The 21,386-nt window shown below is 40.5% G+C and overlaps 1 protein-coding gene across 2 annotated transcripts in view; it reads right to left on the bottom strand.

Moving 5' to 3' along the window:
* LOC132818056 (tau-tubulin kinase 2-like) overlaps window positions 1–21,386 on the bottom strand; it is a 277,076-nt gene that overhangs the window by 158,015 nt on the left and 97,675 nt on the right. For both annotated transcript variants that reach the window (XM_060828686.1, XM_060828687.1), the window contains exon 4: window positions 2,645–2,718. In XM_060828686.1, the coding sequence (XP_060684669.1) occupies window positions 2,645–2,718 (74 nt within the window). The remainder of the gene's footprint in view (window positions 1–2,644; window positions 2,719–21,386) is intronic.

Here is a 21,386-nt window from a genome sequence, read left to right as displayed (position 1 = left end):
GAATGCTCAAGGAAGGGGTGTTTTTGAGGAACGCAATGATATAGTGATATTGTCACTGAATGAGCCACTCAGAGACTGGGATCATTTTTTGATGAAATGAGCTCAAATCCCAATTTGACAGAAGGTGAAATTTAAATTCAACAAAAGCCTAAAATTAAAAGCTGGTTTAATTGCAACTATTGTCAATTGTTCTAAGTACCCATCTGGTTCACTAATGTCTCTCTTTCTCTCGCTCCCCACTCTCTCATCACCTTTTTCTCTCTTCTTCCCCCTTTGCTACCCTTCTCCCGTGTTTTCCATTTTGCCTCTGCTTCAACCCTCCATATCCCACATATTTTGTCACACAGTACTGGCTTCAATCTTGGTCATTTACAGCTCCTAATCTCCCTGTAATCCCTCTATGCATTGTCATCATCTCTTTATTGATGATACCTTTGCTTCTGGAGCCATGACTCACCTTCTCTCACCTTCGTATAAATACCTTCCTATTTCTCCCCCTTTTTTAGCTTTGACAAAGGGTCAGTTAGACTCAAAACGTCAGCTCTTTTCTCTCCTTACAGATGCTGCTAGACTTGCTGAGATTTTCCAGCATTTTCTCTTTTGGTTTCTCAATGTCTTTTCGTGTTTCCTAAAATATCAGTTGGCTATTCCTTAATTTTAATTCTTCTCAGAATCTCCACAACATATCAGAATATTTCCTCCTTCCTTTTTCCTCTGTTTTGGTTGTCTTGGTCTTTCAAGGGAGTTGCTTTTGGATTTTTAGCTTAATCTTCATTTTTCATTATAAGCAGTTTGAATAGAGGTCAGCACTGGGCCATTTTTGATGCAGTTCTCATGCATCTTGCTGGATAATTGTAAAATTAATTTGATTTATACAAGTTGCCTAGATTCTTCAAGGTGTATAGTCATCTTGGCTGTTGCTTGAAGACAATCACTTGTTTTCCTCACTTGCGTTCTTTGTTCCTGGTCCATAAACATCTACTACATTTCCACATCTTTCTCTGCTAACCTTTACATTCTATTCATACACAGCTTGTTTGTATTCATCACAGTGGTGTCCTCCAAAGAGTCAGCGCAAGGACCATTGCTTTTACCCCCAGATAGGAATGACAAATCATGAAACATGGAGTAAGGTTTCAATATTTGCTGACAATACTAAACTTGGAAGAGTGACAAACAGCTAGGATGATACACACTGTTTGTAACAGGATGTACATGGGCTAGCATTGAGAACTGACAAGTATATTTTAGCAGACAACTGTGGGGTTTATGTTTTTTGTCAGAATGTTAACTGAATGGCACAATTCTTTAGAGCTTCCAGGAACAAAGGAACGTGGGTTTCATCTGTATTGACCATTGAAGGTTACATAACAAATGAAAAATGATTAGCAAAGCATATGGGATGTTTGGCTTCATAAATAAGGTAGAAAGTGAGGACTGCAGATGCTGGAGATCAGAGCTGAAAATGTGTTGCTGGAAAAGCACAGCAGGTCAGGCAGCATCCAAGGAGCAGGAGAATAGACGTTTCGGGCATGAGCTCTTCTTCAGGAATCATTCCTGAAGAAGGGCTCATGCCTGAAACTTCGATTCTCCTGCTCCTTGGATGCTGCCTGACCTGCTGCACTTTCCCAGCAACACATTTTCAGTTCATAAATAAGGACTTTGATTCAAAGACAGAAAATAGTTATGCTAAATTAGAGTAATTTGAGTAGTTCTGGTCATCACACTTTGAGGGATACAGAGGAGATTTAGCAGACTGGTTCCATGGTTGGAGTATTTTAATTACAAAATTATGCTGGAAAGACTGGGATTGTTTTCCTTAGAGCAAAGGAGAAAAGCACCCATTCTTTCTACTATCCAGACAGTCCAAATGCTAGTTAGAAATAGGTAGTCAGCTATCTAATTTCTAAGATGCAGTATATATGCATGCCTCCAGAGGTTGTACTGCAAGAAACAGAAAACCAAGCAATAACAAAATGAGGATCAAAGCAGGATATCTTTAAGGCAGCATCTATGAAAACTGTTCAAAACGTTGTTAACTGCAAAAACAAATCAGATAACTGAATTTGCTCAATATTATCTCTAGTAGTATTTCAAATGAAATTCCATACGCAGCACTGACCTTTGATACATGGAGATTTTTGGTTGCATGGATAAAAAGCAGTGTCAGTTGACACTACCATTTTATCTCAAGGAATATTATTGAGGCCACTCCACTAGGTCTGATTAATCACTAGACTCCAGGTAAAAGACAATAGAACTTGATAACCTTAAGTCTTTGTGACAATATGCTAGATAATTAAATACAAACCAATAGAGATATCAGGAAACTGTAGAAGTTGGAAACTCTCTGTACAATATGGATTAAATACACAAACAGTGCAAAGCTATAAATTAAACTTCAGCAACTCAAAAATTCTGATTGTTACAAAAGTAATTTTATGTGACAAAATACAAAACAAATAAATGGATGTCTGTGGAAATGCGAGGTATAAACAGCACAATGAATATTTTATTCATATTTGAAATAAAGGTGAATGGTTAAAATGACCCAGCTGAACTAAAAGCTAGATAATTAAATAACGAGTTTTCAAAAAAAAAATCTGTATTTCACAATGTAGTTACTATTGTTAAATAAACTTACCTGTAGCTGCATAACAACATAATTGAAACGGTCATTTCTTCCACAGCCAATGAATCTGCAAACATGATCCTTCCCTATTGCAAAAGGGAAAAAAAATCTCCATCAGCAATTTCACTTAAGAGAATAATGATTCCAGTGCTGAAACACACACTACTGGAATTTTCAATAATTGACAAGTCCCATCCAATAGCATTCAACTCAATTCTTCAATGACTGCACTCTTGGGAGAATTAGTCATTACTTGTGATTCTATACCAGACAATAAGTTGTACAGCATAGCTCATAGGCTAGTAAACATCAGCTGCAAGAATGGGAGATCATAAGCTTATTTTACAACTGATATTATTTAGTCTCCATGGTTTAAGAAGAATTTGCCGTTAACCTATTCATCATCACACAACTGGATGAAATGATCTTCATATTTGGTAATGTTTACAGAAATTTCTCCTTTCATTTGTCTATCAGGTCTATTAGATGTCAATGACAGACAAATAGGCCAGCTAAACATTGATAAAACATAACTTTTTTTTGTTTTAATGTCTTTCCAATGCAAGGTATGTAACATGTTATCGAACAGTAGCCTAAACAATTTAACAGGTGACTGTCACAAAGAAATCTGCACCGACAGAAAAGGTACATAATATAAGCCTAACAAGCTATTAAAGTTTCCATTTTCTTAGCAAACTCTTTAAATTGATTAAATATATTTGAAACATTTATCTTATGGTCTGTAAAGCACAAAAGCAACACTGATTATGGGTGCATTAAGTACATTTATGTGATTTTAATTTACATTACTTCAAAACTCAAATTTACATCAATTATTGACTCAACTAGTCTTCATTAGAATTTCTCTAAACATGGATATTTGGATGTTAATAAAAGTGACAATTGGTCAGCACACAGGAGACGGAGAGGTGAGATATGGGAATGTACCCCAATTCACAAGGTATGACGAGTGGTATTCGTCAGGAATCTGATTTTGAGCCTTTTACCACGCATATATATAACTTGGATAAAGGCAGAGAGCTACATATCCAAGTTCGCAAATGACACTAGGTTGAGATGCGCAGCAAGTTATGGAAGCAGGAAGTTGCAAAGTGAGATTGACAGGTTAACTGAGTAATCAAAACTGTGGCAGATGAAGTTCAACGTAAAGATTGTAAGAAATGTTATCACTTTGAATCCAAGAATAACACAAATCAGAATATTCCACACCTGGGTAGTGATTAGAAACAAATTTCTAACGGCATTTGGGTGGTCAGGTACACAAATCACTAAAATCTTATGCATAGAAAGAGGTGTGTTAATTTCATAAAGTCCTACAGAGACCCCTTCAGGAACAATGCTGCCATTCTGCAATTCAAGAAGAATGAGAATTATTATCTGAAAAAGAAATGCACATGTGTACAGACAGAAGACACAGGACAGTGACTCACTTGCTCCTTCAGAAAGGCCATGCTGACACAATGGGCTAATTCACAATGATATTACATTCAGTTTTGAGCATAGCACCTCAGAAAGAATGGGATTATATGAGCTAGGGAATGCCCACGATGAATGAGACAGGCTTGATACAACAGATGGCCTCTTCCTGCCCATCATTTTCTAATGTCTGCGACTTGAAGTCTTTAAGATATTCATCCTCGTCATTTATGAAAATTTTTTTGAGAAATCACAACAAGATCAGCACCTTTCAATTAGTACAATTCAGCATTTTGAAGATTCCATTTACTTAGTTACATTGACAGAAGAATTCCAACCAATTACTTCATGATTGTTTTTAATCAACTTATGCAAGTGTTACCAAAAGGCATAACAAACACAATCTTTCTTGATAGATAATATACTTTTTTTTAAAAAGAACAATTTTCAATGCTTGTCAGAAGGTTTCTGTACTGTACTTAGTTTAAAAGATAAAATGTTTTAAAACCCATATTTATTTGACTAAGCCTTGCTATTCTCATGAAAGCACAGCCAGTAATTCTACTGGCAATGAGCATAGCTCGAGGAAGTGGAAATATTCTGCTGGTAAAATGTGCGAAATAACTAAGTTTTACCTTTATCTTTTTTAGTAGTATAATGCAAAACAAATATGCCTAACTGATGCTCAGACGTCCCACACTACTTTTTTGCACTGCAGGTGCAGGGTCAGGTGATATTAATCCAGCCATGAGCTGATCACTGACCAGGGCATCCAGTAGCATAAGAAACATAACTGAAGGCAGTGACTTTTGCATCAATTAAACCAGTCAATGCAAAATATACCAAGCATTTTAAGAAGGTGGCCTTAAGTATATAGATTTGCCAAGTTCATGAATTAATGTTGAGGGTTAAAAAAATTGAATTAAATGATTGTCACTTGCACTTTCAGTGAATAATAGTGAAAAGTATAATAGTTCAATGTATGATTTCAAGTTACATCACACTATAAACTTTTGCTATAAATTCTGTGTCTTACAATTGTGTACTCCACAACCACCTGATGAAGGAGCGGTGAACCGAAAGCTAGTGCTTCCAATTAAACCTGTTGGACTATAACCTGGTGTTGTGTGATTTTTAAATTAATAGTGAAAAGATTCAACTGCCACAGCCAGGCAACTAGATACTTTACCACAAGGATCATGCTCAAATGCCAATAAGATCCCACAGCACAGTCTCATCTTACAATTTGACATTCTGCAACACTGAGGATACAAATGCAGATATGGATCTTATTGCTACCCTTTCTGGCACTTCATATCATCAATTTAGCTCTTACGGTCCTGTAGAAATAGTGCAGAGATTTCAGATAAAATGTACATCTAAAATGTATATAGTATCTTTCAAAGACAGGGGGATATATTCAAAGTTTGTGAGAAGATTTGTAGCTTGGGTGCTCATTGTTCTGTTCGCCGAGCTGGGAATTTGTGTTGCAGACGTTTCTGTTGTAATTTCAGCTAATACAGCTGCTCAGTGCAAAACATCATTAAATTCACAGAATGTGGAGGTGCCGGTGCTGGACTGAGGTGGACAAGGTTAAAAAATCACAACACCAGGTGAGAGTCCAACATGGTTTATTCGGAAGTACAAGCTTTCGTAGTGATGTTCCTTCATCGGATGGCTAGTGTGGAGCGTGTGCGCGTGCGTACATACTTTGTCTCTCCCTCACATGCGCACGCGCACGCACACACATGCGCAGTCTCTCTCGGTCTCTCCCTCACATACATGTGTACACATGTGTAAGTCTATGGGGTGAACGTGCATTTTTGTATTTGTAGATACATTCTTTGTTCAAAAAGCACATAATATGTCACATGGACTGACTGCCTACAGATTATAATTTCCTACTTTTGGAAACAAAACCAGTCTGACTCAAGGTTAGGATACAGACAAACTCTAATCTCACACCTTTAATTCACTGTCTGAGCTGAGATGCCACTTTTTTTTTGTAAATGAAACCTTAAGTTATCGCGGGACTGTGATTTATATTAACGAACCAAAACCTGAATCCCCATTTTAAGTGATTAAAGGCTTAACAACAATCTGGGGTTGTTCAATACGCCGCATCAGCTGTATGACAGTTGGATCTTTTACTATAAATTGTGTCCTATGATTCTGCCCCACTCGCTACCTGATGAAGGAACAGCACTCAAAAAGCACTCCAAATAAACCTAATGGACTATAACCTGGTGTTGTGAGATTTTTAACTAAATTCACATAGATTGCAAGGTTCTTTCAGGATACAATTAATATCATGAGACTTGTTCCAAAGGCTCAAAGTTGCAGGCACAGTGTGACTTTGGCACCAAGCCAAGGAATCTGATTTAGTGAGCTAGAAGAACGAAGCAATGAATTGAAATTAATTGCTGGGCAAAACCAAAGTTTACTGCTGCATTTAATAAGATTATATCAACATAACCATCCATGTACTATATGCATTATTAAACAAGTTTTAAAAAGACCACTATAAAATTACACAAAGGTTCACTCTCAACTAATAGTAGTTTCAACTATTCCTATTTATAGAGATTTACAATTGTACAAATAAATGTCAATGAAGAAAATATAATGTTTTCAAGAGCAACTCAATAATTTGAAAGAGAAACGATTTCAAAATGTTCTTTATTAAAAGTCTAAAGCAACTCTGCTGGCTGTTATGCTAAGGAAGATTCAGTACAGAATACCTTCCCATTAGGAGGTGCAAATTGTATCTTGGCTTTCAATTATAATATTACACACCTTTAAAGCAGCATAGACTGGTAACTGATATGCAGAATGCTAACAGATCTATAGAAAAGCTCAACCAATTACGACTAACCACAATAACTCAGGATAATATAGCATCAATTAGTTAACACTTAAAATAAAATTATCTGCATTGATTCTGCCATTAACTTTTGGGAGCATCTTTCTTACTGAAAATCTTTTCAAATACAAGAAGATGCTGAAGGATGCAACCTGTTCAGTGAGGCAAGCTTTACTTTTCATTCCTGAATATTCACATGGCTGTAAATTCAACTCCTAATGAAGTCATATAACACAAATATTTATCTATGTGGAATCCATCATTTCTAAATAATTCTTCCAAATATTTCAGCCAAAAAGAACTTTTGCATCTTAATCAATGTTCAAACATCTTCTAGAACTTGAGTGAATACTTCAGGTTGAGAGTATAATGTAACATGCAAGCTGTGCGTTCATGCTATCTTTGGATAAGAACATCTTTGTGGGCGGTGCGGTGGCGCAGTGGTTAGCACTGTTGCCTCACAGCGCCTGAGACCTGGGTTCAATTCCCGACTCAGGCGACTGACTGTGTGGAGTTTGCACGTTCTCCCTGTGTCTGCGTGGGTTTCCTCCGGGTGCTCCGGTTTCCTCCCACAGTCCAAAGATGTGCGGGTCAGGTGAATTGGCCATGCTAAATTGCCTGTAGTGTTAGGTAAGGGGTATATGTAGGGGTATGGGTGGGTTGCGCTTCGGCAGGTTGGTGTGGACTTGTTGGGCCGAAGGGCCTGTTTCCACACTGTAAGTAATCTAAAACAGTAAATAGGGATAATGGGAATCAAATTGGCAGGATTTGACCAGTAGTGTTCCATAAAAGGTGTGTGTTAAGGCCTCAATTATTCAAATTATTTATTAACGATTTGGATGTCTACTTAGCGAGGGTGACTAGACATCCAAAGGTTCTTGTTTCCATGCTGTTTGACTATATGACTCTAAATAGAAAATACCATATCAATGCAAATACCGTAAAACTAACTGTTCAGACTTTTATTGTAAGCAATACACAGACTAGTTCCTTGACCATTCAGAAAGTATAGGTGGAACAATGCACCTAAATGAGCAGTGCAGGAACTGTATTTAAAGGGACCCTGATAGGGTTTTCAAAGTCAGCAGTTGTTACAGGATAGAGGATCCCAGTGGAACTATCCTCAAGGTCTGACTCTATTTATCTTATCCATGTCCCTCATGATTTTATAAACCTCTGTAGGGTCACCCCTCAGCCTCTGACACTTTAGAGAAAAACAGCCCAACCTGTTCAACCTCTCCTTATAGCTCAAATCTTTCAACCCTGGCAGCATCCTTCTAAATCTTTTCTGGACCCTTTCAAGTTTCACAACATCCTTGCAATAGGAAGGAGACTAGAAGGGCATGCAATATTCCAAAAGTGGCCTAACCAATATCATGTACAGCCTCAACATGACCTCCCAACTCCTATACTCAACACTGACCAACAGAGGAAAGCACCCACCTTCTGGTTGCCAGCTATTTCAACTCCCCCTCCCCCGATATGTCCACCCTCCTCCATTGTCAAAATAAAACTGGATGAAGAACAGCTCATCATCTGCCTCGGGAGCTTACAACCTTACGGCCTCAACATAGAATTCATCAGCTTCCAAATCTCCCCACCTCACCCCATGTCCAGCTCTCTCTCTCCATCCACTTGACCTGACTTAACTTGTCCATCTGCCTTCCCATGTATCCACTCTACCTTTCCCACTGACCAATCACAACAATCACCTTCTGCATCTACCTATCACCATCCCACCTACCCTCCCCCCAGCCACGCCACAATCCCCTCCTTTTTATTTCTCAGGCCCCTTCCTCCTCCTAAGTTTGATCAAGGGTCCCGACCTGAAACGTCAACTCTCCTACTCCCGATGCTGCTAGACCTGCTGTGCTTTTTCCAGATCCACACTCTCGACTCTGACTTTCCAGCATCTGCAGTCCTCACTGCCTCCAGGAACTCTTGCACAACTATCTGCCTCCAGGAACTCTTGGCAAAGATGCCAGTAGCCAGAAAACCTCTCTCTTTCCTTCATTCATTTAAGACCATTAGACAAAGAAGCAGAAATTAGGCAATTCAGCCTATCAATGCTGCTCCACCATTCAATTACGGTTAGTATGTTTCTCAACTACGTTCTCCCTGTAGGTTCTTGAGTATCAAGGGTTATCTATCTCAGTCATGAATATACTCAATGGCCTGGCCTCCACAGCCTCCTGTGGCAATGAATTCTACTCTGTGGCTGAAGAAGTTCCTCCTTAGCTGTTCTAAAAGGTCTAAGTCTGTGACCTCAGGTCCTAGTCTCTCCTATCAAAGGGAACATCATCCCAACATCCACTCTGTCCATACCATTCAGTATTCTGTATGTTTCAATTAGATGCCCCCCACCCCATCCTTCTGAACTCCACTGAGTATAGACCCACAGTCCTCAAACGTTCCTCACATTAAGCTTTTCATTCCTGGGACCATTGTCATGAACCTCGTCTGAATATGTTCCAGGGCCGGGACATCCATCCAGAGATGTTAGACCCAAACCTGTGCACAATACTGCAAATGTGATCTGACCAGAACATTATAGAGCCTCAGAAATAGACAACAGACAATAGGTGCAGGAGTAGGCCATTCTGCCCTTCGAGCCTGCACCACCATTCAATAGGATCATGGCTGATCATCCTTAAATCAGTATCCTGTTCCTGCCTTATCTCCATAACCCTTGATTCCACGATCCTTGAGAGCTCTATCCAACTCTTTCTTAAATGAATCCAGAGACTGGGCCTCCACTGCCCTCTGGGACAGAGCATTCCACACAGCCACCACTCTCTGGGTGAAGTAGTTTCTCCTCATCTCTGCCCTAAATGGTCTACCCCATATTTTTAAGCTGTGTCCTCTGGTTCAGCACTCACCCATCAGCGGAAAAATGTTTCCTGCCTCCAGAGTGTCCAATCCTTTAATAATCTTATACATCTCAATCAGATTCCCTCTCAGTCTTCTAAACTCAAGGGTATACAAGTTCAGTCACTCCAGTCTTTCAGCGTAAGGTAGTCCCACCATTCCAGGAATTGACCTCATGAACCTACGCTGCACTCTTTTAATAGCCAGAATGTCTTTCCTCAGATTTGTAGACCAGAACTGCACACAGTACTCCAGGTGTGGTCTCACCAGGGCCCTGTACAGCTGCAGAAGAACCTCTTTGCTTCATAACAAGAGGGATTGAGTATAGAAGGCCAGCATGCTATAAGCCTTCTTCACTACCTGCTGTACCTGCACGCTAACCCTCATTGATTGGTGTACAATCTCTCTGTACTGCCCCTTTACCTGAATTGATTCCATTTAGGTAGTAATCTGCCTTCCTGTTCTTGCCACCAAAGTGGATAACCATACATTTATCCACATTAAACTGCATCTGCCATGCATCTGACCACTCACCTAACCTGTCCAGGTCAGCATGTAATCTCCTAACATTTCACCCTGCCACCCAGCTTTGTATCATCAGCAAATTTGCTGATGTTATTACTAATACCATCTTCTATATCATTCACATATATTGTAAAAAGCTGCGGTCCCAGCACTGATCCCTGCGGTACCCCACTGGTCACTGCCTGCCATTCCGAAATGGAGCCATTTATCACTACTCTTTGTTTCCTATCAGCCAACCAACATTCAATCCAAGTTAGTACTTTGCCCCCAATACCATGCGCCCTAATTTTGCTCACTAACCTCCTATGTGGGATTTTATCAAAAGCTTTCTGAAAGTCCAGGTACACTACATCTACTGGATCTCCCTCATCCATCTTCAGCAAGTTACATCCTCAAAAGTACATCCCTGCTTTTGAATTCAAGTCCTCTCAAACAAATGCCAACATTTCATTTGCCTTCCTAACTACTGACTCAATCTGCTAGTTTACCTTGAGGAAACCCTGGACAAGAAGTCCCAAGACTCTTCGCACTTCAGACTTCTGAATTTTCTCCCTGTTTAGAAATTAGTCCACGCCTCTATTCTTCCTACCAAAGTACATGACCTCACACTTTCTCACATTGTACTCCATCTGCCACTTCTTTGCCCACTGTCTTAACCTGGTTAGAGACAAAGAAACTGCAGATGCTAGAATCCAAAGGAGACAAGCAGGAGTCTGGAAGAACACAGCAAGCCAAGCAGCATCAGGAAGTGGAGAAGTCAATGTTTCGGGTGTAACCCTTCTTCAGGATTCCTCCCTGCCTCCTCAATGCTACCCGTCCCTCTACCTATCTTAGCCAGAATGCCCTCAGTTCCTTCATCTTGATCGTTAATGTATCAAGTGAAACATTGTGGTCCCAACACTAACTCTTGCGGAATATCACTTGTCACCAGCTGCCATCCTGAGAAAGACCCTTCTATTGCCACTTTCTGCTTTCTGCCAGACAGACAAGATTCTATCAATGAGAGCACCGTGCCTCTGACACCATGGGCCATTGTCTTACTTCGTAGCCTCCAGTGGTGGTACCTTGTCAAAGGCCTTCTTGAAGTCCAGGTAAATATTGGCTCTCCTTGGTCTAGCCTGCTTGTTACTTACTCAAATAATTCTAGCAGATTTGTCAGGTATAACCTCCCCTTGATTGAACCATGCTGACTTTGTCCTATTTTATCATACACTTCCAAATATTCAGAAATCTCATAATGGATTCCATGATCTTACCTATGATTGAGGTTAGGCTAATCAGTCTGTAATTTTCTATCGTTTGCCTTACTCCCTTTGAGGAACCGTGTCGTCTTAAATGTGACACATTCCTGCATTCTCTGCAGCCAAAGTGCAATTTCAAAGGAACTGGGGACATCTGTTCTTAATGTCAATGGATCGGTGTAAATAAGGTGATAACATTTTTCACTTGTGGAATGTGTGGCAGTACTTCCTTCTCACGACAGAGGCGCATATTTCACAATAGGATGCAGAATAACTAAAAATTGCTGGATTATAGCAAACACTCCTAATAAAACTCATACTCAATAGGAAAAGAACCTGTAATTTAATAAGCTGAGTGGAATATGCATGTAATTGAACAATGCTGATATATTTTCCATGTATAACACACTGAGCAGATTTGAATTTATGAAACTCAATTCCTTCATCTTGACTGTCCTGGAATGGGAGAATAGCTTGTTTTCTGTCTAGAAGAGAAGGTTGATAGAAGTTTTCAAAACCATGAGAAATTTGAACAGGGTAGGTTAGGAGAAACTATTCCTAGTCAAGACAGGATCAAAAACCATACAGCCCACATTTGAAGAAGTGTTTTGTAAAATAAGCAACTGCAAGATGACAAAAACTTCTCACACAACCAGTAATTAGAATTTGATATGTGCTGCTTAGAAGTGGGTGAAGGCAGGTTCAACTGAAGGTTTCAAAAGATTATTAGATGATCATTTAAATAAAAACAAATGTACAAGTTTTAAGGAAAAGACAGGAGGTTAACACTAAGTGAAAATGCTCCATGAGCCAGTGGAGACATGATGGGCCAAAAAGCCTCATTTTGCACTGTAATGATTCTGTGACACCTAATCTGTTAACCATCATTATAAATCAGTCTGGCCATTGATAACACAGGTGCATTAGAGCTAATCCACTAATCTCTATCTTCAATTTTTTTTTTGTGTAGACTAGCTCTTTTCTTCAGATTTTCGTTGTTACACTATTTCATTAGCTCAGCTTTGGTCTGATGTTTTTTTCCAGCTGGAATCAATTTGAAGGGTACTGATCATCAGGTACGGTATGTATACGCTTAGCGCTGCAACATCATCATAACCCTCAACATTGTAAAAATGACTAACCTCTATGTAGCTCTTTGGAATATGAATGTAACAGGTATGAGCCTCAGTCCTTTTCTCATTCAATATTTGGCTCAACATCTGCAGAGTTGCAGTTTCTGTAACCCATCAAAACTACTTCACGCCAAATAGCTTGAACTATTTACTTAAAAAGAGATACTAAAAATGTGCCTCAAGAAAGATCACATAAATGTAATGATTAGCTGTTAATCTAAACAGCTGCATGAAAATAGCCTTTTGCATTGCATCACTAATCATTCAACCAACTTATCTGTGAAAACCTACGACTATCATATTAGATAATCCATGGCTGTTATAATCTTAATCCGGTTCTATTGACCTTTGTGCTATGCAATATACTCTCCAGCATCACTTATGCAGAAGGCCGCTAATTCAGGCAAAATCAACTTCAACTATTTTTGCAAGTCGATTTGTGCTAAGCTTTGTATACCAATGATAAATTATGTCATTGGTGTTAAATGCAACATTAATTTCATTACTGGGGTAAAGCACTAACATTTGAATAGTCAACGGGAAATATTTCCAAATGATCAGTGCAGCAAATTGTAGAGATTAGATGATGGACTTTCACTTTGCATTAGGGAGAAAGCAGAATGAGGCAGAAGATTTCATCAAGAAACAAAATCTATTTTCCTTTCAGGAGATATAAAAGAGGGAACTATCTGTTAGTAAATAGAACTGTTGCTCAGTATCAGATCTTTTAGAAAAGAGTGAGAAACACTCTTGCATACTATTATAGAACATAGAACATAGAAAAATACAGCGCAGTACAGGCCCTTCGGCCCTCGATGTTGCGCCGACCAAAGCCTACCTAACCTACACTAGCCCAACAGCCTCCATATGTTTATCCAATGCCCACTTAAAAGGACCATAAAGGGGGATCCAAGATGGCGGCGACCCAGCAAGACTGAGTCCACAGTGCTCTACCCAAAACTTGGGAAAAGTGGGCTATCCACCCCCACCACACTCACTAAACCATTTATAATAATTGTTAACCTTAAATAGTTACCTATTAGTACATTTAAATCGTCTAATACTAGCTGGAAAATGAGTAAAGGGAAGGGAACAGGCGGCTCTAAGAAAGCAGGGACCCCTCCCCCACCCTCTCCCTCTTCAGCTGCAACAAAGGTGTCTTCAGCTACTTCAGGAGATTTACCAATGAAGATGAGCTTTGAGGAGATGTTTGCCAGGTGGGAGGCGAAGATTGATGCTTTTATCGATGAGTCTCGGCAGAGCAGAGAAGCACTATCAGCCGAGCTGCAGAAGCAGGGCAGAGACATTCAGGAATTGGAGTGCCGAGTCAGAGAGGTGGAGTCGAAGGCCGCAGCCTCAGAGACTGGGATAAAATCAACAGCCGACCACATCCGTTTTCTCGAGAATCGAGTCCAGAACCTAGAAAACCACATTGATGACCTCGAAAATCGATGTCGTAGAAAAAATATTCGGTTGTTGGGCCTTCCCGAGCAGGAAGAGGGAGGCCAGCTGACAGCATTCTTAGAGCATTGGCTGCCACAACTTTTAAATCTGCAGGCTGGATCAGGCCAGGTAAGGGTAGAATGGGCCTACCGGGTCACAGTACGTGGGCCCGGCTCAACCCAGCGCCCACGCCCGGTCCTGTTCCAGCTGCAGAGCTATAGGGAGAGGCAGATGCTCCTGGAAGCCTCAAGAAATCTGGGAAAAGATCCCCAAGCTATGACCCACAAAGGATCCAGGATCATGCTGTTCCAGGACTTCTCCCCAGCTTTGGTCCGAAAGAGGAAGGCATTTGATGAGGCGAAGAAGCGTTTAAGGGACTTAAATATCCAGTACTCCTTACGATATCCAGCGACGCTACGCCTTAGCCACGAAGGATCCATATATAACTTCGGATCACCGGAGAAGGCTAAGGAATTCTTGGACTCTCTTAAATAAGCTGTAAGAGATTGTGGACGCTGGTCTGCCTTTCCCATTATTTTGGTTTACATCCCTTCATCTTTTCTTATCTTTCCCCCTATGTGTGTATGTATATATATATGTTGGGGCGTTTGGTTAATGTTGATGGGGGGAGGTGGTTACCTTATTCTATTTTACTTCTGTTTTTAGGAGCGGGGTTGTTTTTCTTTCCCCTGTTATTTTGTGGTATTATATTTAAGTATTACGTGTTGAGATTGTAATCTTATAGTTATATATGGTATTAATATTCCCAAATATATTTAGATGTGGGTGTGGGTGGGGGTGGGGTGTTCACTGTTAACTCTAGCTTTATATTATATTTGAATTCTCCTCATTTTATTGAGGAACACCTGGGTCAAGGGTGGGGCACTGGTTGGAAGAGGGTAAGATGGACTGTAGGAGAGGAAGTGACGCTCCCTGGGAACAAGGGAGAAAATCTCCAATTCGGAATGTTTTATATTTTTTATATTTAGAAAGAGTTTTTTGTTATATTGTTTTGAGTGTATCAGAGAATCTTTACTTTTGTAAATCTTGTATGCTCCATGCTCGGGATGTTCTAGATAGGGTTTCCCCTCCCGAGGGGTCTCGGATCTGTCCAGATGATTATGGCTGAACAGTCGGTTAAGTGGTGCACCTGGAATGTCAGGGGGAGTAATTCGCCAGTTAAAAGGAAGAAAATATTATCAAATCTTAAGAAGGAGAGAGTTGATATAGCTCTCCTACAGGAGACACACCTGTCGGATAAAGAACACTTAAAATTACGACAGGGCGGATTTGATCAGGCCTTTTTTTCCTCTTTTAATTCAAAAAGCAGGGGAGTCGTTATCCTTGTCCGGAAGAACTTCCCTTTGAAAATTCTAAATCAGATAAAAGACGAATCTGGACGATATATTTTGATTAAAGCCCTCATAAATGGAGAGGAATATGGGATCTTAAATGTATACTGCCCCCCGGCACACCCCTTTAAATTCATAACGGAAGCTTTTTCAAAACTGATGGCCTTTGGTGCCCGTCATACAATTATAGGGGGAGACTTTAATTGTATTATGGATCCGGAAATAGACAGGATTCCCAAGAGTGCCGCTGGAGTATCTCCCAGATCTAGACAACTGGCGGACCTGAATAAAGAATTAGGATTGGTAGATGTATGGAGATGTCTCCATCCACAGGGTAGAGATTTTTCTTTCTACTCTAATCCACATAAATGTCACACAAGAATTGATATGTTTTTTGCCCCATCGATTTTTCTAAACTCTATAGCAACCTGTAAAATAGGTACTATAGCAATCTCTGACCATGCCGCTGTATACATGGAAACTAAGGTAAAGAACAATGGAACATCTGCTCGGCATTGGCGTATGGACCCCTTCCTGATAAAAGATAGCAAATTTTTAAAGTACTTCTCCCAAGAACTTAAAACTTTTTTAGAAATTAATACTGGTACGGCTAGCAATCCGTCAATGATGTGAGAGACCATCAAAGCTTATGCACGAGGTTTGATCATCTCCTATTCAGCGACCCAGAGGAAAATGAAGGGAGAGCAACAGCGTCTGCTCGAAGCTCGCCTAAAAGCAGCCGAAACAGCATACGCTGATAGACCTTCTATCACAAAATTGCAGAGGATTACAGCTCTTAGGACAGCTTTAAACACCGCGCTTACTCAAACGGCTAAAAGGGAAATATTATTTGCGAAACAAAGATTATATGAATATGGCGACAAACCGGGTAGATACTTAGCATTTCTTGCAAAGAAAAAGAAAGCCCCTCAAACTATTCCGACCATCAAGGAAAGTACAGGTACCCTGACTCATGATCATAAAAAGATCAATGCGACCTTTAAAGAATTTTATTCTGAACTATATAGATCGCAGGATTGTGAAGATAGGATTAGGAGGATGCAGTCATTTTTTAAAAATTTGACCTTCCCGGGCCTGACTCCGGAACAGGTGTCGGCCCTAAATACCCCTTTAACAGTCCAAGAAATACTTGAGGCAATTAGGCAACTTCAGAGCGGAAAAGCACCGGGCCCGGATGGTTTTCAAGCTGAATTCTATAAAGAATTTACAGGAATATTGGTTGACCCACTTATGGATATGTATAATTTTGCGCATAGTCAGGTCTGTCTCCCGCCCACGCTGAAAGAAGCAAATATTTCTCTTATCCTCAAAAAAGGAAAAGACCCAGAAGATTGTGCATCTTACAGACCAATATCCTTACTAAATGTAGACTTTAAAATTCTCTCAAAAATGTTAGCACTAAGACTAGAAAGGGTACTGCCATATATTATAAAGGAGGACCAGACGGGATTTATTAAGGGCCGCAGATCATCCAATAATATCAGAAGGGTCTTGAATATGATCCAAGCCTGTCATCAGGGAAAGATACCAGGAGTAGTAATTTCATTGGATGCGGAAAAGGCATTTGATAGGGTTGAATGGTCATATTTATTTTACACATTGGAAAGGTTTGGCGTTGGACAGGTGTTTACCAAATGGGTTTCAACATTGTATAATGACCCCAAAGCAGCTGTTATTACTAATGGGTTAAGATCGGATGGCTTCAGTGTGGGATGGGGCTGCCGTCAAGGATGTCCTCTCTCACCATTGTTGTTTACACTGATAATTGAACCATTAGCAGAAGCCATCCGGACTGATCCTAATATAATGGCCCCGAGGATTGGTACAGGTAAACACAAAATTACTCTCTATGCAGATGACGTTCTCTTATTCCTCAGTAATCCTTTAATGTCAGTGCCTCGTCTAATTCAAGTTATTAATACATTTAGTGCATTCTCAGGCTATAAAATTAATTTTTCAAAATCGGAAGCCATGCCAATGGGTGGTCTGGCTATGATACCCCACTTAATGGACGGATCCTCTTTTCCCTTCCATTGGTCCCTGGAGGGCTTCTTATATTTAGGTATTTTTATCACGCCAGTATTTGATCAGCTGTATAGGGCTAATTTTGTACAATTAATGGAAAGGATAAGGCAGGACCTCCAGCGATGGAGAGACCTTCCGATTTCCTGGCTAGGGAGAATAGCATTAATTAAAATAAATGTTCTGCCCCGTCTCTTATATCCTATGAGAATGCTCCCGCTGATGCTGCCAAGGCTAGCCCTACGTAAATTATATGGCTGGTTGGGCTCCTTTATTTGGAACCATAGACGGCCCCTTATTAAGCTGAAGAAGCTACAGCTTCCACAGGCAAGGGGAGGACTGGACTTCCCAGACTTTAGGAAATATCAGTTAAGCTCCCTACTAAGTTACATAGCTGATTGGGTTTCATCTGATCCACAATCAATTTGGCTGGATATCGAAGCCTCCCAAGTAAAATACCCACTTATTAACCTTTTATTTTCAGATAAGAGGAAAATCATTACAGACCACTGTAAAAATCCCATAATATTAAACACAATTAAGGCCTGGAATATAATGCGGCAAAATGAGGGTAACTCACATAAAACATCCCCCCATGCACCAATAGTAGGCGCATGGGGATTCCAACCGGGGATTACAGATGCCACCTTTAAACTCTGGAGATCCAGGGGCATCTTATGCTTAGGGGACCTATTTAAAGATGGGATCCTGATGTCCTTTGAGCAGCTGCGTCTGAAATTCGGAATACCTAATGGGGATCTCTTTCGATACTTCCAAGTTCGAGATTATATACAGAGGAAGACTACATTAATAGATAGTCTTTATAAATCAGACAGAGAACGTAATGTCTTACGACCAGTGGGGGCATCTTCCGTTAGTACTATATACCATTTGCTACATGATGGAGTCTCAGGAGACATGGATGACCTGCTTAAAACATGGGAGCAGGACTTGGGGCTAGAAATCTCTGAGGATATGTGGAATGACATTTGGGAAAATGCTAGAAGAATTGCTATCTGTAACAGAACTCAGGCTATCCAACTAAAGATACTTCATAGGGCCCATATAGCTCCGGCTCGACTGGCAAAATTTAAGGCAGGAGCATCTCCAATGTGTCCCAAATGCAAAATAGAGGTGGGTACTCTTGCACATTGTCTGTGGACTTGTCAGAAAATCCGCAGATACTGGACTAAAGTGGCAAATACCCTGACAGAAATTTTAGGAACGGAAATTAGGGTGGACCCTGTATCTCTCCTTTTGGGCTTTTCGAACCTCTCATCTCTGGATATGCATGGGAAGAGACTATTTTCTATTCTCTCTTTCTGTGCAAGGAAAAATATTTTGGTGAACTGGGTGGCTGAGGGCCCCCCTGGACTTTCAAATTGGCACAGATTAATTATGGAATATATCCCCCTTGACTTCCTCACAAATATGGTGCACCGAAAGACTGAATTATTTTATAAAATATGGCAGCCCTTTTTGAATTATATAAATGCAGATATTTCGGCTATCCTAACAAGGGGTTTTATTTAGTGAAGATTTCAGACCGGGCTGCTCCGGGGCCCCTTGGGAGAGGAATCCTGCGCGAATACGGGTTTTATTATATTTGATGTTTATACATTCCGAGCATGTAAGAGACTTAGGTATACACTCTGGTTAGTTATAGGTTAGATTAGTAGAAAGTTGAGTTTTTTTTTCTTTCTTTTTTCATTTCTTTTCTTTTCTTTTTTTGTTTTCTTTCTTTCTCTTTTCTTTGTTAAATTATGACTATTGTATATATGATTTAATTGTACATCAATGTTTGTATTTGAGAGTTTTGTTTATTTTTGTAAATTTGCAAAAATGTTAAATTTCAATAAAAATATCTACAAAAAAAAAAAGGACCATAAAGAGGGAGAGTCCACCACTGCTACTGGCAGGGCATTCCATGAACTCTCAACCCGCTGAGTAAAGAATCTACCCCTAACATCTGTCCTATACCTACCACCCCTTAATTTAAAGCTGTGTCCCCTAGTAACAGCTGACTCCATTAGCAGAAAAAGGTTCTCACTGTCAACCCTATCTAAACCCCTAATCTTCTTGTACACCTCTATCAAATCTCCCCTAAACCTTCTTTTCTCCAATGAGAACAGCCCCAAGTGCCTCAGCCTTTCCTCATACGATTTTCCTACCATGCCAGGCAACATCCTGGTAAACCTCCTCTGCACTCGTTCCAATGCCTCCACATCCTTCCTATAGTATGGCGACCAAAACTGCACACAATACTCCAGATGAGGCCGCATCAGAGTCTTATACAACTGCAACATGACCTCAGGACTCCGGAACTCAATTCCTCTACCAATAAAGCCCAATACACCATATGCCTTCTTCACAGCACTATTTATCTGGGTGGCAACTTTCAGAGATCTGTGTACATGGACACCAAGACCCCTCTGCTCATCCACACTACCAAGTAGTCTACCATTAGCCCAGTAATCCATCTTCTTGTTACTCCTACCAAAGTGAATGACTTCACACTTAGCTACATTGAACTCCATTTGCCACCTTTCTGCCCAGCTCTGCAACTTATCTATATCCCGCTGTAACCTGCCACAACCTTCTTCGCTGTCCACAACTCCACCGACTTTCGTGTCATCCACAAACTTGCTCACCCAGCTTTCAAGCCCCTCCTCTAGGTCATGTATAAAAATGACAAACAGCAATGGTCCCAAAACAGATCCTTGTGGAACACCGCTAGTAACTGCACTCCAAGATAAACCTACACCATCAACTACTACCCTCTGTCTCCTTCCATCCAGCCAATTCCTAATCCAAACCTCTAATGCACCCTCAATGCCATACCTCCGTAATTTTTGTATTAGCCTACCATGGGGTACCTTATCGAATGCCTTGCTAAAGTCTATACACACCACATCTACTGTTTTACCCTCGTCCACTTCCTTGGTCACCTTCTCAAAGAACTCAATAAGATTTGTGAGGCATGACCTGCCCTTCACAAAACCATGCTGACTATCCTTGATCACATTATTCCTATCCAGATGTTCATAAATCCTATCCCTTACAATTCTCTAAGACTTTGCCCACAACAGAAGTGAGACTCACTGGCCTATAGTTACTCGGGCTATCCCTACTCCCCTTCTTGAACAAGGGGACCACATTCGCTATCCTCCAGTCTTCTGGCACTATTCCCGTAGACAATGACAACATAAAAATCAAGGCCAATGGCTCCGCTATCTCCTCCCTAGCTTCCCAGAGGATCCTAGGATAAATGCCATCAGGCCCAGGGGACTTATCTATTTTCATCCTTTCCGGTATTCCCCAGACCTCTTCCCTAAATACCTCAAGGTCATCCATTCTAATCACTTGTGACTCAATATTCACATCAGCAACAGTGTCCTGTTCCTGAGTGAATACTGACGAAAAGTATTGATTTAGTGTCTCTCCAATCTCCTCCGCCTCCACGCACAACTTCCCACTACTATCCTTGACTGGACCGATACCTACCCTAGTCATCCTTTTATTCCTGACATACCTATAGAAAGCCTTTGGGTTTTCCCTAATCCTACCAACTAAGGACTTTTCATGTCCCCTTCTCGCTGCTCTTAGCTCTCTCTTTAGATCCTTCCTGGCTACCTTATAACTCTCAATCGCCCCAACTGAACCTTCACGCCTCATCTTTACATAGGCCGCCCTCTTCCCTTTCACAAGGGATTCCAATTCCTTATTAAACCACGGCTCCCTCACAAGACCCTTTACTCCCTGCCTGACTGGTACATACTTATCAAGGACACCCAATAGCTGTTCCTTGAACAATCTCCACATATCATTTGTGTTCTTCCCTTGAAGCCT

The sequence above is a fragment of the Hemiscyllium ocellatum genome, chromosome 8 (genome assembly GCF_020745735.1).
Source record: "Hemiscyllium ocellatum isolate sHemOce1 chromosome 8, sHemOce1.pat.X.cur, whole genome shotgun sequence".
In the NCBI taxonomy this organism is placed as follows: Eukaryota; Metazoa; Chordata; class Chondrichthyes; order Orectolobiformes; family Hemiscylliidae; genus Hemiscyllium; species Hemiscyllium ocellatum.
This window is presented reverse-complemented; position numbering and strand designations above follow the sequence as displayed.